At 40.3% G+C, this 26,746-nt stretch overlaps 1 protein-coding gene across 2 annotated transcripts in view; it reads right to left on the reverse strand.

The window, feature by feature from the left end:
* GRB14 (growth factor receptor bound protein 14) overlaps positions 1-26,746 on the reverse strand; it is a 92,581-nt gene that overhangs the window by 2,530 nt on the left and 63,305 nt on the right. For both annotated transcript variants that reach the window (XM_019522716.1, XM_019522715.1), the window contains 8 exons: positions 24,666-24,803; positions 21,172-21,282; positions 20,885-20,980; positions 13,719-13,799; positions 11,265-11,381; positions 11,102-11,171; positions 10,912-10,999; positions 4,195-4,288 (listed from right to left, as the gene is read on the reverse strand). In XM_019522716.1, the coding sequence (XP_019378261.1) occupies positions 4,195-4,288; positions 10,912-10,999; positions 11,102-11,171; positions 11,265-11,381; positions 13,719-13,799; positions 20,885-20,980; positions 21,172-21,282; positions 24,666-24,803 (795 nt within the window). The remainder of the gene's footprint in view (positions 1-4,194; positions 4,289-10,911; positions 11,000-11,101; positions 11,172-11,264; positions 11,382-13,718; positions 13,800-20,884; positions 20,981-21,171; positions 21,283-24,665; positions 24,804-26,746) is intronic.

The following is a 26,746-nucleotide window of genomic DNA, read 5'->3' on the forward strand; positions in this document are numbered from 1 at the left end:
GGGGGGGAATGTGGGGCATGAAAATACTTTCTTTTTGATCAAGAGGTATGAAGATGAACTATAATTCATCTATTCTGCCAACAGCCTGAAAGCATTCCCAGGGCTGAAACTGGAGATATCTGTTGACTGAAAATTAAGTTTTGACATGGTTTTTGTTAATAGTTTCAAATCTATATTTGCCTTGAACTGAACTGCACAATGACAAACAATTTTCTGAAGAGAACCATGAAGGTTTTTGCAGGCTAATAAGGAACTTGTATGGTCCACACTGTTCAGAGCATAACATATTTTACAAGTCATTAGGGCTGCTATTCTGACTGATGGTACCTTCAACAGAAGATGAATGTCTGAGGATAGCTATACTTTTACCTCAGTATCTCAACCTGGAAACAAAAATAGCTATTAACCTTGTAAAAAAAAAAACAACCCATACCCCAAAACAAAAACAAAACAATAGATAAAACAGTGATTAATTGGTATTGCTACAAAGGATTTATTATATTTTGTATTATGGTAAGGTGCTCTAACATTTTCATAGTGATACCCATCTCAGAAATGGTCTTAGACAATATTCTATTCCAGCTTCCAATCCTGGAGAAGTTAGACTGAAACAAGGCTGAAATTAGAGAAATACTACTCTCTAAATTCAAGCTCTCTCTCCTCAGAACTAATGAAGAATGTTTTGCATTTGAAAGCTTGTCTAACTCTATCCAAACTATGGAGTTGGTCCAGAAAAAAATATCAACCTAAGAAACCCTTGCTTGTTGTATACCAGTAATTCCTGGACCATCACAACTACAACATCACCCTAACACTATAAATAAAGGACATCTTCAGTACATTTTCTTGGGTATAAAGGCAAGGCTTCCAGAAGCAGCCTTTTTAAAACAGATTTAAATTTGACTCATCTAAAGCTTGGCAAACCTCTCCTAGTCCTTTGTTGGACTAAAGCATCTGTATTAAAATCTCTGGCTGCTTAGATGTGAAAACAAACAGTGTTTTACTTTCAGCTCAGCACGCCCCTGAACTAACCATAGCACATGCCCAGAAGAGGCACTGCGTTAGTTTGACCTGGCTCGCCCAAGATTTGTATAGATCGTGTGCTTCAACAGGGCTTTTTGGCTGTTTTATCTAATAGCTGATTTAACCAGCTTTAGACAAAAGCACCAAAAAAGTCCCGCTGAAGTGTCCAATCGATACGGATGCTGGGGAGCCAGGTCAAACTAATGCACTTCCTCTTCCGATACAGTACCTTTTTCACGGCTGTCAGGGCCCTCTGACCTACCTGATCAGCAGGAACTGGGTTGATGGTATCAAAGAATTTTTTGAGTTCCTAATTCCTAGAAAGAGGTGAGGTAAAGAAATAGCCTGAAAGGACAGTATATCTTGATGTTCAAAAGACCTCTCTTTTCTATGATTATTAATCCCTGTTTGTAAACCAAAACATATAAAATGTCATCCTTCTTCCTATGCATTTAATGAATGGAGAAACTGGCTCAGCAATTATTTAAAATATTTTTAAATTCCATTTTATCAACTCTTTTCAGATTCTTTTTGGACAGAAGTGGAGCATACAGCTAGTCAGGCAATTTGACATGGCATGCTTCAGGATTAAAATAATCACATGTTTAAGAGAACTTTCAACAGAGTATTTCATTGCCACCACTGTCCACTGGGATCAATATCCTCCAGTAAAAACAGCACTTTTAGTGTAGGTGTAAGGAAAAAAAAATAAAAATAAAAAATCAATATTTGGAACTGATGATAATTTTAGAACACTGTCCTATTGGTCCCGTTATAATTTTAATGAGGTTCTCTTCCTTTTCCTGATGCGCTCTCTCTCTCTAGATTAAACTGTTCTCATTACACTATTTTTCCTAATGATTCTCACATATGATAAAATTGCATTGCCTTTTCTTACTTTTCCTTTTTGGGGCTCTGTTTGGATCAAAGTGATGTAGACAAGCATTCCTCGTTCTCCAAAATTATATCAATGAGTATGAGGAGGTCTTCCAGATCTTCCCCAAGCACAAGATGACTTGTGTCTGTGGACTGTGAATGATACAAAGCAGATATTTCTTTTTCCTCCACCAAGGATCCCACTGCAGGACTTCAACAGCTATGTGACTGAAGACTATCACTTGTAATTTTGTAGTGCTTCATTTGGAAAAGCAATCTACTGAGGAGTGTTAGCAGTGACTGGATTGAAAGAAAAAAGATGGTCTTATCTGGGTCAGAGGGAAGGGGAATTTTTAGAAGAGAATACCAGGATCTTCCAGCTGCAGCTACTATTAAAGAAACTAGGTCTATGTTCCTGGAGGAATTTGCATGGACATCAAAAGGCCATTTAGCATATGACCTAAGGAACAGACAGGTAACAACTAGAGATAATGAAGGTGCTATTGATCTATCCTTAGGGATTCATACTGCAGGAAACATAATGTAATCCAGTGAGAACTCTGATGCTGACAGAGCAAAGGACTCTGGGGCTAGGGTGTCTCTGGAATCTTTGAGCCAGAGATCCTTGTACTATGTGCATCTAAGCGAGGGCTGTCTAACTTGCTTGGCCCTACGGGGTGGATCCAAACTGCAGGGCTCCTGGCAGGCTAGACTACCAACCTCTGGTCACAAGATGACAGTTTGTCAGTGCAGCTGCCATGGTTGCCATGTTGGAGTAGCTCTGGAAGCCTGAGCGTAAACTCCACTGCCATTTGCCCTCCTTTCCCCCTGCCACTGATTTATGCCACTAGTGGTGACGAAAGATCCCAGATCTGGCAATGGGCAAAGGAGTGTGAGGATTGAGTACTTCTGGGTTCCAAAGCCATTCCAAAGCAGCAGGTCTGGCAATCATGCTAACAAGCCCAATGAGCTGTAATTTAACCTCTTGAATGTCAAATGCAAGCTGCAGGCCAGCATTTTGACAGCTCTATCTAGGCAATGCAAAACTGCAGGCACTTCTCTCTCAACCTTGCTGTATTAGGAGGTATAGATGGTTTAGAAAAAAAAATTATGGGGTTATAGACTCTTATTCAAATACTAAACAAGATTTACTGAAATCTACTAAACTGTTTCAGCTCTATTCTACAGCAAAAGGGGAGGCTTCTGTGACACTGACTTAAAGAACACAGATGTAAAAAATGATGGGCCTTTGAAGTTTCTCCCTAGAACCACTGAAACCTCTGACTGGTCAGCAAGTAAGGAAGGACAGCATCTGGAGAAATCCCTCAGTCCCTCAATTCAATCTAGGATTTGAAGAATACCTTGAAAACAGCGACTGGAGGAGGCTAATTATAACTGAGAAGACGGGTAGAAAACAGACTACAGAGGAGACTCTTTAGTGCAGAGAGAAGGGGAAGGAGTAAAGGCAGATAGCTAGGGTTAAATCAGACAATGCCAGCATATGTGAGCAGAAAGCCAGAAGGAAATAAAATACAGGTATTTTTAAATTGCCTCCACAGTCAGTATATAATGGATGGGATAACCATATAGCCATCTAATGCTTATGCTTGAGAAACCATTTTCAATGAAAAGTCAATAGAAATGTGACCATACTCCAGTAAATTAACTTGGCAATTCAAAGCTAAACACAGGTAACTGAACTAAAAAAAATATACCATCAATTTTACCAAAAATGTGAATCCCCACAGATGAAAACTGAGCGTGCCTATGCAAAGTACTGGCCCTGGTACATGGAAGAACAGTAACAGAAAGCAGGAGACAAGGTCCAGAAAGAAAACTATTGGGCCCTGTGTGAAAGCACCATGAATGGAGGAAATATTAACGTATGTGCCACAAGTTTCTAACCAAAGGAGATCCATCAAACAAAAAGGAAAACAAAAAGTTGTGTGTGTACTGTTGGAGTACTGCAGTATTATTTTTGTGCTATAAGGGCTGCTACTGTTACATCTGAAAAACAGACTTGTTTTTGTGTTAGGAGAGCTCAGACAGAAACTAAACAATATCTGCCAAAAGTTACAACCAAAAGGGAAAGCTCCAAAAATGTTTGGTGCTATATATTAATTTTTAATGCATCTAATAATACAGTACCAGTATTTATTATGTATCAACAAACCTCAACAGTTTTATTAAAGTATGCTATCTTAATTTTTTTTCAAGTATATACCCAATTAAGATGATGTCTTTTCATTAGTATTATGTCTTTTCAATAATATATACATAAGAAGTGTTACTTACATGTACAATTTGAAAGTGCTTTATTTTTAATCCATGGCTCAATGACAATACAAATGCTTTGGGATTACTTTGACTATCCCGTACCAAAAAAACCCTAGGAAGAGAGATTACACATTTTCAAAGCAAGCTCATGTCAAATATAGTTCTTTTTGGGTAGATTTAGAACAAAAACTATGGAAAATCATTGTAAAACATAATATAAATAAACAGCAAAATCATTCATTTAAACAATTTTGTACCTGAAGTTTAAATTAAAAAGTAATCATTATTACTTTGAGATTGGATCACTGATCTACAAGCTTTAATGTATTATCCCTCTCCATTTTATTACCCTTTAAACATGGTCTTTTTTGTGAAAAAAAAATATAAATCTACAGAATGACTGATACTGTAGCTGTTAACTTAAACAGCTACGGATGTCAATGTCAAGGTGCATCTTCAGACAGAAAAGCATATCTAAGAGTTTATACTTTTTTACGAAGTTTTGTCTTAGATCTTGACAGCTGCCCAAGTCATAAATTAGACAGGATTAAAGTACCAACAACTGACGGTCACGGTTTTTTACATAGAAAATCTCGATTGCACTTGTAAAAGCTCATATTTTTAACAGAAACTGCCAAAGGCACCAATCACCAGTAGAGTGACATATGCCAATTTGCCTTAAAAAGTACTTCAGACCAAGCAAAATATTTCAATTGTGTTACGCACTCTCCTCCCACTGACTTTCTTAGGGTCTGGGTAACTAAATCCCGAGGTCCTCTGGAGATCCCAACACTCATATGTTGCTAATACTGGATACGAGACAGCAGGAACATATGCCCATTTGCAAAATTAATGGTCATCTTAATGGAAAGTTTATAGAACTATATTGGTTTTATAGCTGTCAAATATACATAAATACTAAGATCTACATAGCAGTAAAATCTCCTAGTTAGGATTAAGCTGAAGTCTATTAGCTTTATGGCAGAGCTCAAATAAGACCATCTTAGCTGCACCCTATTCTGGGATTTTCTAGGCAGTTTTAGTGACAGCTGTTTTCCTGAGTACTGCAGTTGGAAGGTTTCTGACATAATGCTAAAAAGAAGATCTTCTATGGAGAAAGGATGGAGGCCAAAAAGAGACTGCCACTATCTTCACTGATTCAGTTAATCCTCAGCCCTGAGCTGCAGTATGTGCTGAGGAGACAAAAGTTCTGTCTAGAGGTGCACCAATACATCAGCCCAGCTCCCTGCACCCAGGCTAGGCTGGGCTGTCAGAAAGCCAGTGTGGTGGGTAAGGCTCTCCTTCTCCTCCTCTTCCTCTTCTTTCTCCCCTGCCATGGAGCCAGAAGCAGGGGGTCTGGCCATGCTGTCCCTGCTTGACCCTGCAGTGCCAGCTGGGGTCTGGCCATGCCTCCCTCCCCAAAAAAAGTGCCTGGCAAGGCCTGCTTCCTTCCCCCCCCACTCCGCTTTACAGGCACACCCTGGCTGGGGTCCCTGCAGGCCATGTGGGGATTTAAACCCCTACTCAATCAGACTGAGGCCTGTTGGGGCCTGGCCATGCCCCCTCCCTCATCTTAGCTTCCCTCTGCCACTGTGGAAGGGAAGGAAGGGCTCGCTGTAGTGCCCCCCGGCTTCCGGCCTGAGCCACTGCAGGCATGTGTCTGTATTTCTGGAATCAAAAATGAGTGTCTATTCACTTATTTACCAGTTAAATCTAAGCACGTTAGACTAACCCGCAAAGACTGAATCAATTCAGGCTCGAGCTTTTTGAATGTTTGTACTTACCAAGGGAACAATAGGAAGTGAATAGGCCATATAAAACTAAAAGCAAGAAAACTGTGGGAGGATAAAGAAAGGGAAAAGGAAAGAAATGATTGGAGAAGTCATTCCCCAAAGAACATGGTTGAGAAGACTCTTTCATCTCCAACAGGATAAGAACTAGCTACTTATCTATGCTATCCATGTGCAAGGACAAGGACAGCTGGAAGCTGGACCCAGGATCTATTCCCCCTCCCCCACCTCCTCATCTCTCTCATTCCAAACAAATACAAGCAGGGGAAAACATTTCAGGAGTACGAAGAAAAGCAGGGCGAGAGCTAAGAGAACACCTTCTTGCCTTAATTCTACAAAGATAAGGGCTCACAAATCCACAAGGGTTGTAGCAAACAACTCAGCAGACACACTGAAGCTGAGTTTGTTTGTTAGGGGTGTTGTTTCAAAGGACACAGCTTCTCCAATCAGCTCCGAAGAGTCACTGCTGAGCTCCAGCTGATCAGAGAAGTGGCACCCTTTGAAGTAAAAGCCATAGCAAACAGATGAATAGTTAGTTCTCACTTCAGCTACCTGCTGCAAATTAAAGAAGATGCGATCTACCTGGATATGAGTAATCTGGATTCTACTATACTTTTAAAATAGCATTAAAAAGTGAGGCTGTGTCATCTGTCATCCCTGATCATTAACACTTCCAATAAAATGCATATGAAAATTCACCAAATTAATCCAGAACCCTCATCAGTTTATTAGAAATGGAAAACCTATACTGGCCACTTTAGACACATACCAAGCAAAAGTAATGACACAATGTTTTAAACATATTCAGACTTTTTTAGTAAGCTCTCCCACACCATCTAGTGGTCTAAGTATCACCTCTTCACCCTTTCCAAGACCAAACAAGGAAGATTTCAGAGCAGTCGCCCCTTCGTATATTTCAAATGTTAACATGGGCAAACTGGCCTGGAAAAAAAGACAAACTTTTGTATTGTTTGAGTGCAACATTTTGCAAGTTTCCATAATAAAGTTTCTAGCCCAAGAAGTATAATGTCCAAATTAATCATCACCATGTCTTGTACTCCCTCTCTAGCACAGTCTGTAACATGCCACCTATTGGATTTTCAGGAAGCCCATATTATAAATGTAACTTCCTGCCTGTCTTGAATTTGCTGAAGGTTGAAGAATCTTCCAATTGCAGTCCTTTAGGAAAAGCTGTGTTACGCACCTTCCAGAGGTCACTCCCAAGACCTACCACAAGAGATTCCAGATTATTTGAAAATGGGAGGGTGTAAGTTATACTGAAACTATGAACAAATTGAATGACTTTGTGAATAAGTAGTTAAGTAGAATAAGTAGCAAATGGAGGTGGAGGATATGGATGTAGTTCTGGGCATTACTACTCTTGAACAACTCTATAATATGTTTAGCCAAGATTTAAAAGAGGCAGCTTAGAGAAGGAAGCCCAAGAGCACTGCAGAGGCTACAGAACAGGCTGATCTGTACATGAAAGCCAAAGCAGATGTTGCTTCTGTCTCCTCACCAAGAGTGGGGAGTGAATGGAATGTCCCTGAAGTGGGGCTGCAGGAGGGAAGAGGGATGGTGGTAAACCTACAAGTCACCAGGCAATTTTTGTGGTTCCCAAGTCCAGTACTAAACTCTCAGGCGAAAGGCAGAACCCTTGGAAATGTTTTAGGAGGGAAGACAAACATCAACTACAGGCAGTAGGAGCAAAGGGTGGTGGGGTGGGGGGGACCCTCACTAAAGGTGGTGGGGTGTAGGGGAACCTCTCACTACAGCAGGAACTTCCCCCAGGGGATCTGGAGCACCTAAAGATGCCAAGGTAAATGACAATAAGTGTCTGAGATGGAGGGATTTAAAAGCCCAAGTTTCTATAATGAGAAGGACTGATAGATCATATTATCCCAGAAAAGGAGTTAAATGCCATGTTTCTGGGAGGAATAAGAATCCTGCTCGTGGCAGCCTGGGTTTTGCTAGAATGGGAGAGGAACACCGATCCGCTTTAAGTTAGGGGTTGCCAAAAACTTGCATGTGGATGTACTTAGGGAGAACACTATAAATAAACCACCCCACATGGCGAGTGCTATCACTCACTATGGCAGACTCGCACTCTGAGCTTGAGAGCGTCAGCAATCAGCAGGCTGCTGCTGCAGGGGCTTTCAGCTCTCAAGGAGTCCATAAAATTAACCCTACAGGCTAAAAATCACTGGTCCTCTGACTGAGAACACCATGGTGCAGTTGCAAACCAAGCAACGTTCACACTGGAGCAGGAAGTAAATTCCTCTCCAAAAGATTTGAAAGCTGTGACACTGAGTTCTGGCCCAGAGAGGCAGAATGATGAAAGGTTTCCTGGAGAAAGTGGGAGTGTTGGGAGGGAGACTCCAGAACAGCAGACGGGAAGACTCAGGGGAGAGCCCTGAAGTGATGGTGGTACCAGAAAAGAATGATGCAGAACTACTGCAACAGGAACAAGACTTCTAAGGAATGCATGGGCAACACAAACTGCCTATATACATGCTTGGAGGTGGTGGGAGTGGAGTTAGAGTGGCTCCCGGACAGCTGCTACAATTAAAACAGCTCACCATCACGTGTCCTTGTGAATCAGGACTCATTTAGCTAATAACTGGTTTGTTTTAAAATCCATTGTAAGGCCTGTTCATTTCATCTTTGTTTCTGTTCTTTGAGCCCCATTCTTTATTACAGTAGCCTTTTTTTAATTTGTTAAATCGCTTTCTAACCTTGTTTCTATATTTCCCATACATTATCCACTTCTGGGTCATGATTTCTTCAAATCCAAAACTTTTATTGTGGATGTTTTAGGAGTTTGTAGTGCTTATTCTTTTCTTTACTGTGTACATAGGACTCTTCTATTTTAAAACAATAATTCCTGCACTTAATTCAGGTGTCACAGTCCAAATAACCCTAGATTTGCAAGACACTGCCTGCTTGAATAGCTGCACTTTGACCTGGCCTCTTTGTCCATGATATTATGCCATCCACCCAAAAGAAGGCTACCACTGTTCTATCCTAGCTGTCAGCCACTTATCAATTTAAAAGCCTTTAAATAGCTACTGAAGATCAAATATCAATGTCACAATCTGGCAGTATAAACTTCTGCCCTTCATTAAAGATGATATTGTTACTAAAACTTATTGCAGATCCAAAACAAAGCAACATTTCTTTCAAATGCTTAAAAATTGTTGCTATCTGCAATTAGGTCCAGCTGGTTTTTCAAATGATAGAATTATTACTAGTCTCCTGCAATTCCTTTACCTACAAGCACTTTTAGGTCTCTCTTTTATAAACCAGAATGAGCACATTTTAGCCCACAAGCCCATAATCTGTTTGTATCGCATAGTGGGCCTAATGCCTTGGAGTCGACCCTCTACCCCCTTTTAAGTGGTACCTATCAGTAAAGGCTTTGAACAAATAATGCAGATTTTTGTCCAGTACAGACAGAAAATCTCATCAATCTCATCCAAAATTTATTCTGAAATTAGTTCTTTCAGCCCACCAAAAAAAGAAAAGAAACATTTGTTGCATTTCTGAATATATGCATCTACAAAAGACTTTTGTGCCAATTATTACTACTATTTTCTTTGCCATTTGGGTATGCATATCTATGCTGTCACCATCTTACATATATAAATTTTCAATTCAATTCAATTCAGTTCTGTCAATTCAATTCACAGCCTATTTAACAAAATCAATTCCAACAAACCACAATGCACATTTCTGTGTAGACCCAGTAGTATCATATACTAACTAGCATTATACATATAACGTTAGCAAGGTACTGACTTTCCCAGATTGTGTGCTCTTGTTCAATGGCTTTTATTTGTTTCTGCTTTTACAAATGGACTGTGTATTTTGGTTCTTTCAACTGAATATGGACCAGTATTACGAACCCTAGAGATGGGAATACTTCAGAAACATTACCCGATAGGCGCAGTAATACAAAATCAGATTTCCCTTTCTTAAACGAACTGCAATATCATTGTGGAAAAGAGAATTAAAAGTGGGGAGGTAAGGGTTCTTGTTTTTAGGGCTGGTTGAGGTTCAGAGCACCACAAATGAAATATTTTCAATTCCCTGAGATGACTATTTTGCACAGCCTTTTTTTGACAAATATAGAAAAAAGCATTCCAGCATCACTAGGCTAATCAAAGTAAAAGGATTTCAAGTGGAGGCCCAATGTAATGGGTTCAGTGAATAGTAATGGCTCCTATCTGGAGGACCAGCTAATAGAAATATCAAGAATGGGGAGGGGGAAATTAACCGGGATATTTATGGAACTGAGGAAGACCTAAACTCAAACAAAAATTACCACAGTGTGCAAGACAGAAAATTTGGAAGTGATAAAATATAAAGGTTGGAAAAAATATGAAATAAGATATACACTATCTTGGTAATTTTTCTGAGAAAATATTTAAAATATTGCAAAAAAATCTAGCTTTGAAATTAGCAATTATCATTGGAAGAGCAAAGCATCCTAAAGTTCAAGAATGTACTTACTAGCAATGACTTCCATGTCATTTCTGCTCACTTCGCAAGCCAAAATGTATTTTCAGAATCCTAGCCTTAACAAATTTAACACTGCACATGAAAGCTAAGAGGTACTCTCTGACATCATGCTACTATGAGTAAGAGATACTAGAGTCAGGGTTTTGGTCCTGATCATGCAATGGACAGTGCACACAGAGGCTACTGTGCCAATAAAGAGCACCCACTGATTTTTTCTGAGCAGCAGTCCATCCAACTAGAGGGTGAAAGTCTGAGGTGGCTATTTCATTCCTAAAGCAAAACCAGAATTCAGCTCATTGCCAACACAACACAATGAGCATGTTTATTTCCATTATGCAGATAACTCTTGAGTTCACAAGTGCTATTCCTATGGGTACTTTTCTGTTCGTAACCATGTCCCAGAAAGTAAAGTAAATCCACCTACCCATCTATAAGCCCTTGCTGCAAAATAAGTCGCTGAGCTTCATCCCTTGAGATCTTATGGTGAAACCATGGCTGTGATCTGTGTATAGCTGGAGAAATAATAAATGTTTAATGATCTTTGTTTTCACAATATTGTTATATCACACACATCACTGTATCTCTCCTGGGGCTGCACATTAATTCACACATACCAATATTTGGTGTGGCAGTTTGAGAGGCAGAAGGGCTACCGTGTGCATTGAGTCGTAAACACCCTTTTCTCTGAGTTGAAAAGAAAACAAAACATGGTTTCAAGCTTTTTTTTTTTAAAGCAATAATAGATGAAATGCTTTCAAAAAGTGAAAGTCTTCATACCCGCCATGCTAACCCTTCTTCAACTGCAACAGAAAGTGCTTCTGTGGGATTTTCTATAACTCTGCTTCTGCGTCCTGAAAAGTCCATTGCAACTAGAGAATTTTCTGAAAAACTTCTCTGCAATGAAGAAAAAAAGAATTCAATGTTTTTTCCTTACCACGCCCCCCCGACCTCCCTTCCCCCGCCCCACATCTTTTAAAGCTGTGATTCTCACAGGAAGTAGTATAGTTGAAGCAGTCATTTTTTAAAATTGTTCTGTAAGAAAACTTACTTTGGTTTGGGCAACAACATTCACAGTTCTAGTTATCTTGACCTGAATTTTAAGACTAGGTCAGAAAGGAAAATAAGGTGGGACTCTTTGGTTTTTGGGTTTGTTTTTTATACACCACCGTTTGAATTCTTCCAATACTGATAAGTAGTTGAAGCATGTACATTTACAATAGGGTCCACAACCTAAACTTCTAAACTTTCTACAGATCTGCTAAGGGAGATTCCATACTGTTAATTTGCACGCTTGTAAGATCTGCTTGAGTGTTTTCTGTTAAATTCCTGGCTGTTATGAAACAGCACTGACACAGTAGCATGCTAGGTGCCAATTCTTGTAAAAATATTCCTAACTGAAGGTCAGGTTTGTAAACAGGAAAATAATGGTCATCAACATTTCCAGTTATGGAGTAAATATGGATTTATGTACAAGAAAGACTCAAAGATAGTAAAAACACTATCCCAAACACTATTCCAGGCACTAGGCACTAAGATAGAAATAAATGAAAACAGCTACCTTTCTGCAAATTGAAGGGACATGAAAACAAAAGAAAATTTCCCTGTGCAATTAAAGCCTACTAATAAAAAAAATCTCTTGCTTTAAAAATTTTCCTTCCTTCTTTGGTTACAACCACACTTACATTTCTTGAACAGAAACAGAAAGAAATGGAAGAGTGCTCAAAAATACGTAGCATGTCAGCAGTCAACGCTAACAGAGGGAAGGGGCTCCTGCAAACAACATAGTCACAAACCCCACCAAGTCTTGGAGATTTCATGAAGTGTCATATAGATTTTTCTCGGGTTTGAAGTGCTGACATGTATGCAGAGTCTTGTTGGAAAAAAACCACGTTATGCTGCATCAGCGTATGTCACTTTATCTCTGTATGGATTATGTTACACTGTATATAGCCTTTATGATTTTCAACATGGTTTAGCGAAACAAAGTGAGGAATGCATCCTTAGTGAAACCATTAAATATCTGTTGCCATTGTGTTCCAGGATGAGGACAACAGCTACTCCCAATCATAAAGAGAAGGGGCCACTGATAGGACAGTCACCCAAGTTTTTGTCTGCTTGTAATCGGAAAAACAACTACAAAGATGTAAGTAAAATAGCCCATTACGTAGAGGAATTCTAAGGGTCCCTAGCAAGAAATACATTTCCAGAAAATTCTGGGACTCATGAGGAATTGGGTTTTTCTGTTCCATTTGCAAGCTTGTGCTAAGTTCTTCTTATGGAATCCTTTTCTTCTATATAATAAATCCTTTTGTTGTTTTGTCTCTTTACTATAGTAAAGAGTGATCTCTGGGCAAGTGATAATCCAGGCTAACTCATTCTACAAAAAGGGAGACCCAAAATTTCTTTCACAGCACAAGGAGAATCCACCTAGAGCTACAGAGATTCCCCTGCTGCAGCCCTGAGGTCAGATATAAAGGCAGTGGACCTAAGGCTTGCGAAGATGAGGAATTATCTCAGGGCAAACCTTGGTCTGTTCCTTGGTACAAGCAGCAGGACAGCAGGAAGAAACTCGAGGCTCTGGGTAATCTCACAGATGGGTCTGTGACACACACGTTCACAGTAATTACTAGATAAATTGTTACTAAGTGATTTCTGATCCTGGGGTGATATTCTGAGCCAAGAATCTAGTCAATGAATTAAAGCCTGCTAATAATTTTTCAAACAAGAACAAAGTAAGATGCACAGCTATAGGAAAGTGCAGGATATGTGGTTCAGATCACTGTGAATTATTCAGGACTCTGCAAAATTTAACTGCACCATATACTAAAAATGATGCAGTCATTTGCATATTCAGTCTCAATTTGAATATTTATTTTTGTCTTTATTGAGAACCGCCTGATGCACTGATTTTACCAATGTCATAATTTTGTATAAATGGTACATTACTTAATACTGGTATTGATTAAGCTTTAAGGTTAGCCTCTCCACTGAACAATGCTCAACTTGATACCAAACAGAAGGGAATGCTGGAGAAGGAACCAAAAATAACTGCCTCCACTTCTGGCTGCAGTGTAAGGGGAGGAACCTGACTACAGTTCATAAAGACAACAAGCATCCATAAGCTTTTAAATTAAGCATGGGCACAAATGTTTTCAGGATCAGGTACTTGAAACAGACACTTCCACCACTGTATTAAAGTAAATTAACTCAGTGAGTTATTTCAGTACATACCGTAGGAGATATATTCAGAGAATTGAAGCCACTTCTGCCTTGATACGGGTGCATGTAATTCTGATATAGCTGCATCCCATACTAAAAAAAAAAAAACAGAAAGTGATATGTTAAGTAGTACAAGTTAAAAATGTTAGATAAGAAGAATACAGGAGTTCCTGCATTTGAGGCAACATATTTTACTTGTTAAGTTTTTGCCAATTAATTGCATTAGTTAAAATAGCCTGCTGCTGGCACACAATTGGAATCTTTGTTTTTGAAATATAATTTGGGCAAACAATCTGAAATATAATTTGGGCAAACAATTTTTAATGTTATGTTTAAAGAGAATTTAACTACAAAAATTAAATGAAAATGTTACTCTCAATTCACAAACCATCACTTGTGCTGCTTTTCTTTTTAAATAAAAAGCTGGATTAGAAGAAATAAACAGTGAGGAAAGCTTTATTTTAAACAGCACATTTACATTATTTTTTGCTATCTGTAAAACTACTTATGGCCCATTCTTCTTAACTTGATCAAACTAACTCCTGGACCTCTGGCACATATTCAGGTTAAAAGTGCCATGGGATCTGATCCACAGTCCCAACAACTGCACCTCCTGCTATGCCACACATGCATGGATCGTAGAATGGTGAGATTGTAGAATCAGGCATCAGACTGCAATCTTGCCCATTCTATTTGCTAGTGCAGGGGGATCTAGGGATCATGATCCCCTACACCAGCAAGTTGAAAGTTGGATGCCCACATCTCAGCATGACCCAGGACTGTCCTGGGGCTGGGGCCAACAATCAGCCGACTATCAGCCCCAACCCCTGACAGTAGCAGATCAGATTCACCAGGACTGTCCAGGTCAACTAACAGCTGATTTTGGCCCTGGACTGGGCAGGCCCAAATCTGGTTCAAGACACAGAGTGATCTGGGCTGGGGCCAACAACCAAATGATTCTAAGTCCTGGTGGGAAAAGTGAAAGGGCTTCCCCCCAACTAGGACTTTAAACCTTACACCCAGCAGCTATGGCCCTTTGGCTCCACCTGCCAGGAGTTTCAGCTTCCCCTTCCCCTCCCCCACCTGTCCCCACAGAGCAGTCCCAGGCCCAGCTGGAGAACCTGACTGCCCTGGGGGTTGGTACCTATTATTGGCACACAGGTTGGAGACTGGAGCTTTTCAGGGCTGATGCCAACAATCAGCTAATTGTTGGACATCAGACCTGGACAGCCTACATGTAGACATGCCACATGTTCAATTTTACATGATACACACTATCCAGAAAATGTTCTACATTATACCTAGAACTTTTTATGGCTGATTTGCCATTTTATGACATCTTAAATTGGGTACCTGGGTATCCCTTGCTATTTATGTCATGATTAACACATTAATAGCAGCCAAAGTATAAAGTGTAGAGGAACTTTTGAATATTCCACACAAGCTATATATTTCTTGGACACCACTGTGAAATTTTGCAATGGTCACTTCACCATATTTTATCAGAAACCACTCAACTGCCACAGCTATCTTCAGACCACCAGCTTTTTTCCTAAGCACATCACCTTCTAAAGTCAAGCTCTGCATTACAACCATGTCTGCTCCGATCCCATCAATCAGGATGTACACCTTAGGTGTCCAGAGCAAAGATTCCTGCACTTGCAATACAATTCCAAAACCACAGCTCAGATCAGAAAAGCCAGACTTGGACCCTGCTCTGACCTACAGTAATACAAATACAAATGAGAATCCCTCTAGTTGTCACCTACAACCCTCATCTTGCACACTGTGGACACATCAGTAATGACCTCCAACACTTCCTAAAAAAATCCGGGCCATCTCAAGGAAGCCTTGTGGGACAAGTCTGTCCTGGCTTACAGCAGGCCCCCCAGTGACATCTCTTCAGCAGGACAGTACCTAGTCTCACCAAACTATCAGACCTTGCAATGGACCCTGATGCCAGCTGTGCCCTCCTACTCTCAAAGACCACATCAACTCTGGACCAAACAGCACAGATTATCCTCTATCAATATCATATATCCATCACTTGCTTATAATGTTCCTTTTATTTCAACACCACTCAGACAGGACCTGGAACTCTCGAGTGGCATTACTGGGAAGGAAGGAATAGTGAAAGCCAACTCCAACATTATCTTTCCCCTGAGCCAATGCACAGAGGATGGTATTGTCATCACGAACAACATCTTCAGACATAATGACAAAAACAAGATCACCTGGAGACACCTTTGCTTTAAGCACTGGCACCTCATTGACTATGTTACTGTTAGGGCTCATGATTGAATGGATGTCTATATCACACAACCCATGCAGGGAATTGATGACTGCTGGACAGAATATTGTCTCATCAGATCTATTACGAACATTTGGTTTGCTCCAAAACACCAAAAACAGCCAAAAGCAATGTGAAGGACTGTCAACATCAAAAGGTCTTTAAGGATCTCCAACAGTGTATCCATGAAAAGCTCTCTGCCCTGTCTGCAAATGAAGGTAATATTGAAGAACTCTGGAAGGGGTTTAAGACCACCATCCATATGGCCTGTGCTGAATCCATTGGCTATACCATCTGTCAACACCAAGACTGCTTTGATGAGAGTGTCACAGAGATCCAAGCCTTCCTTTACTGGAAGAGAAAGGCTTATTCTGCTTGGCAAGATGACACCTTATCTAAGCAGGAGATGCATCAGTTCCTCAAAGCTGAAGCTCATAGTAGTGTCTGGAAAATCAAAAATCAGTGATGGCAAGATAAAGCCAAAGAGATCCAGTTCTATGCTGGCAACCAAGACATACATAGCTTTTGGCAGGTAATGGAAGCCATCCATGGCCCAACTTCCCACAGTCCTACTTTTCTGTGATTGCAGGATGGCTCGGCGCTCCTCAAAGATGACAAATCTATCTAAGCTAGATGGAAAGAGCTCTTTGAGGCGTTTCTGAACTGTGAGTTGACCATAATGGATACCACCACTGAGTCCATCCCCCAAAACCCTGAAAGGGGATCCCTCACCAACCCTCCTATCATAGAAGGAGTGTGGTGTGCCATCAAGGAAACCAAGAACAACAAGGCTACTGGATCAGATGACATACCTGCTGAAATCTGTAAGTTTGGTGGCAAAGAACTAGTTTGGAGATGTTACAAATTTATTCTGCAAATTTGGAACAATGACAAGATTCTCATTGACCTAAGGAATGCCAACATCATGACTATCTTCAAGAAAGGAGATAAGTCTGTGTGGGAACTGTTGAGGTAACACACTCCTTTCCACAGCTGGGAAAATCCTCTCCTGCATCCTCCTGAAACATATTCTACCTTTTGCTGAGGAAGTCGTGATGGAATCTCAATGTATTTTCAGACCATCCCATGGGGCAATTGACATGAACTTTGTTGCTCACCAGATCCAAGAAATGTATCTGGAACAACCATCAGGACCTGTATATGGCCTTCATTGACCTTACTAAAGGTCTTTGATTCCATCAATTGCAAAGCCTTGTGAAAAGTACTGGCCAGATTTGAACGTCCTGAAAAGTACATTAAGTTCCTGAGGCTTCTCCATGATCAGACAACTGTGACCGTTCTTCGTAGCAGATTGGAGACAGATCAATTTCGTATCCAAACTGATGTCAAGCAAAGATGAGTCATCACCTCAACCCTTTTCTCCATTTTTTGACAATTATCCTAGTTCTCATTAAGGACCGCCTTCCTTCTGGAATTGACACTGAGTACCAAGGGGATGGAGGGTTTTTCCACCTGGGACGTTTTCTCTAAAAGGCCAAAGTATTCAGAACAACCATCCTCGACCTTCACCAAGGATTGTATCATCGTTGCATAGTGAGGAAAACCTCCAGGTAGTACTGGATATCTTCAGAGAAGCCTACTGAATTTTGGGTCTCTCTCTCAACATCAAGAAGACTAAAGCGTTCTATCAGCCTGCCCCAGGCCATGAATGCAATCCCCCTCCCCAAATTACCATTGAGGGAAAGACCCTACAGGTAGTTGAACACTTTTCCTACCTTAGTTGCCACCTCTCTCACAGAGTGTCCATTGATAAAGAGATCCAGTATAGGATTCGGTATGCAAGTGCCTCCTTTGGACAATTGTTTGGCACGTCTTTATTCATTGTGATCTCCAAGATCCAGGTCTACAAATACAGTCATTATCCCCTCCCCCCGCCCTCCTCCATGGATATGAAGTGTGGGTGACCTACCATCATCATCTCAAGAGTTTGGAGAGGTATCATCAATGATACCTTAAAAAAATCCTCCATATAAATGGGAAGATCACCATACAAACACCAGGATCCCTGCTAAAGCCTGTGTTACCATTATTGAGTCAGTGATTCTTCAAGCACCAACTTCACTCCACCGGACATTATGTGCAGATGCCTGACTTGACTGTCAAAACAAGTGCTCTGCTTCCAGCTTAGTAATGGCCTGAGAGCTCATGGTGACCAGAGGAAATGCTATGAGGACACTTTGAAGACATATCTCAAGAAAATGGATGCTGACATGAAAAGTTGGGAGAAGGTGGCAGCCAACTAACCCCAACAGTGCCACAGCCGCAGTCTCAAACAAGTGGCAGCATGTTTCAAGGTCAAATGTCCTGTCCTTGAAGCAAAGAAGAGAGAGCAGAGGAAAGAAAAGAAGAGGAATCCCAGCCTGCAGCTGACTCTCTTGCAGAAAGACCTGTAACTTATGCAGATGGATCTGCAGCTTAAGGATTAGTCGCAAGTCACCTCAGGACCCATCAATGAACCATGGTACAGATCATCCTCAAATCAAGAGACTACCAACAGTGACTGTCTACATGGGACGCATGGGATAATCCCTATGTGAAAGAATGAATGGACACTGATCTGACACCATTTACAGAAAGACAGAAAAGCCTGTGGCAGAACACTTTAAACTCCCTGGACATTCCATCATTGACCTTAGAGTAGCTTTTTATACACAACAGGAATTTAAAACCTGACTTGAACACAAAATTGTAGAAGAAGAAATCCTCCACAGACTGGATTGTATTAAGTTCAGTCTCAAAAGAGACTATGGGTTCTTATCCCATTACCTGGGCTAACTTTTATAACATTTACATCCCTCAGTAGGTTAACTGCTTTGTTTAAACCTTTTGATCTCTTCTACCCACCTTGTCCTTTCTCAGCAGTGCCTCTCTTACCTCCCTCCCCTTTCCCTATCTTTGTATTTAAATGACTTTATTCCTTTCTATTTAGCACCCCTGCTCTCTGCAATTCCATTCAAAGTATCTGACAAATTATGCTATTGCCTACAAAAGCTCATATTTCTCTGAATAAGGTACCTCAATGCCCTGCCTTCTGTCTAAGTTCAGACTAACAGAGTTAACTACTTCTCTTTGGTCACTGAAAGACATCCTCCTGGTTGCTCAAGTAAGTTCCTGAATTATGGGCAGGGCTAGTTACATAACAGCACTTGGGGCAGAAGCAAGCCAAACATCAATAACTCTGGATCCTAGACACGTGACTGCCAGCCAAATATTTTTATTGAAAAGTTTGATATTTGACCTTTATTCCTCCCTAACTATGATTATAGTTATATACATTATATTTAAACAGAAATAATGTATGTTAAAGCTTCATTCCCACTCTTACAAGCTCCACCCTTCCAAGCATAACACACTCATGTGGGCAACCTCCCTGATTTTAACAGAATTACTCATATGCTTAAAGCTAAACTCTTGGACTAGGTAAAGACATTACACAGGAACTGGTATAAGTGATTGGAAACTGGTCTAAACCTGTAACAGAACAGAAGTTCAGCATACAGACTGGTTTAAACAATGGTGCAACCTGGTTTAAGATGGACTTGGATGGATATAGTATCAGATTTAAATTGGTTTAGGTTAGGCCAGTCTATTAAACTTCTGTACCAGATCCCCTCCCAACTCAACTCAGATCACAGTCCACTGGCATCCCAGGTGCCTCGGGAGGCCTCCGTCACCACCACCCCCCCCGCCCCTTGCAGGGTGGCACACTAGCTTCGGTCACATGTGTCTGCTCTGGTCAAGCACCAGGCTGGCCCCATTCCCGGGCTGTTACAGATATGGCAGGAACCAGAACTGACAGCCATGCAGTATCAGTGTCTGTGTGCGTGTGCGTGGGGGGGAGGGATGGAGCAGAGGTTCCTGCCATGCAGTGCCCTCCCAGCTGTGCTTTCTTGGTCTTAGGGTGGGCCAGACCAGCACAGAGGGGGGCCTCCACTCCCGCTCCCCACCCCACTGCTGCCCAGCTTAGCTGACGAGAGCAATGCAGCCAAGCCATGTCATCCAAGCCAGGTAGTAGCAGGCAGGCAGCGGTGGTGAAGCGGAGACCCCCTGCCATAGACCTCCTAGGACCCAAGCAAGCACAGCTGGGGCACGTCCTTGGGGTAGGGGCCTTCCCACCCATGCCACCCAGTGCTGTATGGCTTTCAGCCCAGGCTCCTGCCATCTTTGTGACACCGAGCTGGGCAGCAGTAGAGCTGGGGGGCCTCTGCTCCCTCATTCCCCTCCCCCTGTACTGGCTGACTCGCCTGACAGCCCTGTGCAGCTCTTGGCCCCAACTCCTTCCTGCCCATGTCAGGGATAAAGGGTGGAGAGGAAGCCCCCACTGCACAGACCTGGTCCCAGCCCCGTGCCCTCCAAACCCAAGCAAGCACAGCAGGGTGGGGTGCCCCTTCCTGCTCTTCCCCACCCCCAACCCCACTGCTGCCGACAGCCAGCTGCTGGGGGGAGTAGAGGGGATGCCAAGAGAGATCATGCTGAGAGGCATGTGGGAATACTCCCCACCTGGCCTCAGTCAGTGCAGGCATCTACACATCCTCCCTCCTCCCCATTGAATGGTGAACATCTGTTCTGTTTGCTCCTGACCCTACCTACTTAGAGAAAGCTGCTTAGGTTTTATCTATTCTGTCTCAGGGTTTCTGAATATCTGTACCTAGCCCTGAAGTTGATAAAGAACATAATGCTATTTCTCTCTTCTTGGAAGTTCAGTTTCAATCTAATTTAAAACAGAAATCACAATGACCACTGGTGTCCAAGATTATGGACTGATAGTATACTGGAATCTACAAATGTCTTTGCCTTATTTTCCACAGTATCAAAACTTCGTACAGTAAATGGCTGGGCAGAAATTAAACTTCATGGAAGATTTTACCTTAAGTAATCTAATTGCTGTCATCCAACAGGTCCTACTCTGTTCATCATCTGCACAAAGCTGTTTCAGGTCTCTGGTTCCTCCTGATTTGTTAGGCTAGAAGGCCACAGCACATTGTTTAGCATTAATGCACATCCTGAAGATAATACCTGTTGAAATAAAAGCCACTAATTCTCCTATTTTATACCAGACGACTGAATCCTTTTAAAAAATAATCTTAAAGGTACTTAAGCTTACCTAAAAACTGAGGCTTGCCTTAATATATATCAAAATATTAAAATGTGTACCTTAAAGCAGAATCCATAGTTTGCTGGTGCTCCAGACATCTTTTTGCCTGCCAAAGACATATACATATCACTATTGCTGAATTCACAGAAAAACTGCAGATGCCTTGGTTCCTAAAAGGAAAAGCAATATAAAACATTAGGCTGTTCTTCCTTAAAATCAAGGAAGCAAATTATACTTAATATTTATATTGTAAAGCAAATACTGTATGTACGTTTATAATACAGCCTATTTAAATGCATAATATTATATTTGGGAAATAAAGTTACAATCATATATAATACAGATCTGCAAAAAATTCTCAGCTACTCAGTTACCTATCATCTGTCACCATGTGATGCAAGTTCCTCAACTGAGTAACTTTTGATGAATGCTAAATTTTGACCGTATTTTAATATATAAAAATGCAGTTCTTGAGTAGTTAGGGCTGCTGCATGCACCACACCCTGATACAACCATAAACCCCTCCAGTACTTATATTCTGCTCCATCAATCACAGGTATACATTGTACCATTACTACATGTACCACAAACTTACATTTTCATTCATTTTTATCCTTCTATACAAACACCTTTGCCAGAATCATTACTGACTATTATACATAGTTGGTTGGATTGGGCAGGGACTGTTTGGTAAAAGGTTATGTGCACAACGGAGCAATAGAAAGCTAGGCAAAAAAAAAATGGAAAAGTTAAAGTAAGGGTTTGTTGAGTTCTCTGGCTGAAGTATACATAAATTGTATAAGGTAGCAGCAGTGCAGTAGAAGACAATTTTATCTGTCAACAGGTATGCATGAATCTCTGTTATATAATAAGATCTGATGAAAAAGTGTAATTGTTCACAGATAAGTAAAAGTACCACTTCACCAACGATTCAGGTTTGCATGTACCTCGCTCCCGGTTACCATCAATCAGGCCCACATGTTCATTTCTCCCTCTCTCAATCAGATTTGTGTGTACATTCAGGTTTGTGCATATAGTGCATAAACTTTCATATGTAATATTCATACGGCTAAAAATACCAAAAAAACTCCAAACAAAAAAATTAAACCATATTTTTTAAAGCTTGAGTAAAATTGTTGCTCTCCAGCCAGGGGCTGTGCTTGTGTAGCTGCTCAGAGAGCTTTATTTTTTTATGGGGCTAAAAAGTTGGTAGCACTACAAAATTAATATCTGTCACGACCCACTGCTGCACAAGTTTTCTCCAGGCCCCAATCTTTTAGCAAGTTTTGTGCTGATAGACAAATTTTATAGTTAACAATCAACAGTAAAAAGAGTGCCTGAAGACAACATTCACCTATAGCCCAAATTCTGAAGGTGTAACTATTAAAAATGCATGCAGAGATACCAAATAAATCAACGGGCACGTCTACATGCGCAATTAATGCACATGAATAAACTCCAGAGAATATTGCTCTGGAGCTTTGTGTGTGCAGCACATGGAGCACCATAAGAGCAGCCCAGGCTGGCTGGGGACCCAGAGGGTGAGCCTGCCAGACCAGGGGTGCTCTGACAGGGCTCCATGTGCACATGGAGAACGAAGCCCTGTTGGAACAGCCCTGAGCTTCCTGCTCCCCACAGCTCTGTGTGCTGCAGAGTGGCTGGCTGGGTCACAATGGTACTTTGATGCTGGGTCTGCCTGCTAGCTAGCCCCATACTAAAGCACCACACCTGAGCCAGCTGGGGCACTGTCTAAACATGCACTGCTGCACATGAAAAAACTCTGCAGCAAGGTGGTACTTGTATTTTACAAAACTACCCTGCTGAGGATTTTACTAGTTTTGTGTGCCATAGTAGGGGTGCATGTGTAGACACTGAGATGTTTACTGCACAGTTAATTAGTCAACTGCACAGTAACTATCTTGTGTAGATGTGCCCAGTGAAGAACATTTTTAAGGGCACAGAAACTATCCTGCTGGAAATTACTAATTGGTCACCTACATTTAAAAGACAGGAATTTATAGTCTTTTTAAAGCTCATTTTAGAACACATTCCTAATTACTCAGTGGCACGATTATGAATAGCCATCTGATATCTTTTTGTTGACAGGCTGAGTAGATAAACTGTTTGCTTTGAGGGAGCTGCCTTTTTCTCTTATCAAAAAGTGGAACATATGATTTTTAATTATGGTTCACATGTGTACCGAGACATGAAAATAGCATCTTCTTATTTATAAAAAAATCCACATATATTGGCTTTGAAGACACTTACAAAAATTAAATCAGAACTTATTTTTATAAGAGAACCAACAAGTTAGAAACCGTAAAGGTTATTATACAGAACATCTCCCCGTTTCATGGAAGGACAACAGTATGCATCACCGTCTCTTTTACACAGGCAAGCTAGTTAGATGATATTAACTATGCTAGTCTATAGCTTTTGTTCAAAACAGCAGGCTTCCTGATAGTCCAGCTGTCTCAGTGACTAGAGAAATCCAGAAAAGGGCCACTCAAAATTTACCTGCTACAGCAGAGGAAAATGCCCCAAACTAGACTGAGCCAGGAAGCTGGGGGGCAGGGGCTGAGGCAGTTATGTTTGGTGGGGGTTTTCCAGGAAGAAAAAAAATATAGCATCAATGATGTCATTTCTGGAAAAATACACTTGAAATCTGGGTCACAAAATTTGCAGGCATGAGTCTTTAGCTCCTAAAGTTTAAGAACTTTTGGAATCACTTTGCTTTTTGCATTTCAAAACTATGAAATTAAAAATATTCTTAGAAATTTAAAACAAATAACACACTATTTCAGCAATTACTGTCCCATTTTGTTTCTAAGTGCTGCTTCTATCCTCTGTGGGTAACCAAGTCAAGGAAATAAGCAAAAAGAAACTTTTTACCTCAAGGATAACTCTGGGAATACAGTGACAGTTTGCACAAATATTCAGAAATACACAAGCCCTGAAGAATGGCATGCATGCCCAAAAACTTGCAAAGAAAGACAATTATTTGCTATTTTCTTGTTGGTCTAATAAAATATATCACCTCTGAACCAAGAGTTTTAGAGTTCTGTATTCCAGAAATACATAAACCACTTAATTATGTGCATTACATAAACAGTTATTTCATTTCCAGTGTATCCTGTTTAAGCATAAGTATTAATAATAAGGCATGCAAGCAATAAGGCATAAACAGTTGCCTGTGTTCTATTCAGAATCCTCAGCAACTAGATCAGACATGTGGAATTTATTTTTAAAGAGCTAAGTTATAAACTAGCTGAAGGAAATCAATTTGTTAGTAAGAAGTTCTTCCAGAAAACTACTCCAATCTGGCCTTTCTTCGAATTCTTGCTTTCACTCATCTAAACCCACAATGATACATATTTTGCCATAAAAATGAACAATGAACATAAAATTTGGGTACAGAGAAGTTTTCCTTTGAATAATCATGGACTGTAATATAGTTCTAATGAAACTACAGTATATGACGACACATGCACATAAGTATATGACATACACTTGTCATATACTTATTTACCTCTATTTTGCTGTTTAGTTTTACCTTTGATGTCCCTTTGGTAGAAAAGTATAGTCCAGATCTTCTCAGGAGAAAGTAATTTTTTTTCCAAGATTTCTTCCCTTGTTCCTTTGCATGCAGGTAACCATGAATTTCTGGATATGTGCTGGAACTGATGAACATCTGAAAGAAATTCCCATATGAAACAAACTTTTGACTTAATGGCATGAAATTCCATCATTCTGGCCTGCTAATACTTCTTCAGTTTTGTAATGTAAATTACACACACATCTCAGGACAGCCTATTTATAACATCATGAGATCTAGATTGATCTTTTAAACATGGATTTGAATCTTTCAAAGATACATCAGAAAAGTACAAATATAAAATGTGAAAATTAGAATCACGCATCTTTAAAGAAAGCCTTCTACAACTTCAAATATTTCACACAGTCATTCATTCAGGGATTTGTAAATTTAATTAACATAATTAAGGAGACAGTAAAAGCCATAATCTCCCAATTTCAACTATAACCACCTGAAAAAAAATGCTTGAAAGGAAGTTGAAGAGAGTAAGTTTATAGGAGGTTAGAACATACCATCAGTTTTGGAGTTGGCATGCATATCACTATGCATATATACACAGCCTCTCTCTATCCAACACACACAGATACACACTTTGAATACCGACTCAAGATATCATTAAAACATGCATAGATCTTGAAATGCAAATTAAGATACAAGCACTTCAAAGGGGGAAAAAAAAGTCTGAGCTGTATTGTTTCCAAGTAAGCTAGCTTAAGAAGTTTTCTAAATCCTTGAAAGGATAAAAAAAACAAAACATTTATTTGTATGAATACTTTGCAGATACCTACAGAGTATGTTGCCATAACCTTTTGTTCAAACGTGTCTCTACATTGTCACAAATATTGAAGACACAAGGAAGCAAACACCATTTATTATAACAGAACTGGCCTTTAGTAGACAGATGAAGGTACACATACTCCATAAAGTGTGTTCCTTATTACTTCAATGCATTGTCCTTGATATTTGTATTGAATTTTCCAAAGAGAATATATCATCCTTTTTGAAAGAATGCCCGAGGAACTATATGAGATACTAGAACACCTCCTAATTCAACCCAATAAACTGATTCAGCTTCCAGCTGGGGTTCTCAATCCATTTTTGTTCACACAAGTCTCATCTTGGAGTCTTTTGTGTCAGCCCTACAGCCCATTCAAAGGGTTTGAGGTACCTGGGAAAAAAAAAAAAAATCACTCTTCTGTACAACTGCCAAACTATTTCCAGCAAGATTAGTGCTCTCCCCTCTGCAAGGTGTAATATCATCTCTTCCTCTGAAATGAATGCTTTCAAAACCTCTCAAATATTACACTCTGCCCTGTCCAGTAGATCCATATTAAAGAAAGTGAGCTCTCCTGTGATCAGCACTCCATTGTTTCTATACAAGAACAGAAAAAAAAACTAAACTATTTCAACTACTATTCATTTTCACCTTCCCACCACATCCCTTCCCTCCTGCCTCTTGCCCCCCAAAATGAAAACAACTGCTACCCAAGGGTTTGACTAGAAAGAAAAAGAACTTCCATTGCACTGTTTCAGGAGCAATGCCTCTCTTGCACTGGATAACTGCGAATGTGAAACGTCTTAAGAAAACAAGGAACTTCATGTACTTGGCAATGCAGCAGGGGCAAGTTCTGCATGAGCAACTGTTAAGTTACATAATATTAAATTTACTCAGTGACCATATAATGCATTCATTCTTATTCCCCTGCACCCACACAAATATGAGTTAAACTAAAGCTCAGGTTTGAAAATATGTTTATTTGAGGATGAGCTTTTTGCTGAGTGTTCCAGGTAAACCAGCTCCATGCTTTACAGCACTGTACTAGCAGCCTTCCAAGTGCCATAAGCCCACAAAGTTTTGAGCCATTTGTGGAACGTCATGATGCTTTCTGGAATTTATTTTAATGATACGGTATGCATGATCTCTACATATAGGTAGCATCAAGCTATATTTAGCATTATCATTATTATGCCTGTATGAATTTTGCTTTTTGATATGAATGTAATTTTTAGGTTACTTATTTTGGCCAGGACTGCTTGGT

This window comes from Gavialis gangeticus, unplaced genomic scaffold (assembly GCF_001723915.1).
Source record: "Gavialis gangeticus isolate Ggan-Ray unplaced genomic scaffold, GavGan_comp1, whole genome shotgun sequence".
Classification (NCBI taxonomy): domain Eukaryota; kingdom Metazoa; phylum Chordata; order Crocodylia; family Gavialidae; genus Gavialis; species Gavialis gangeticus.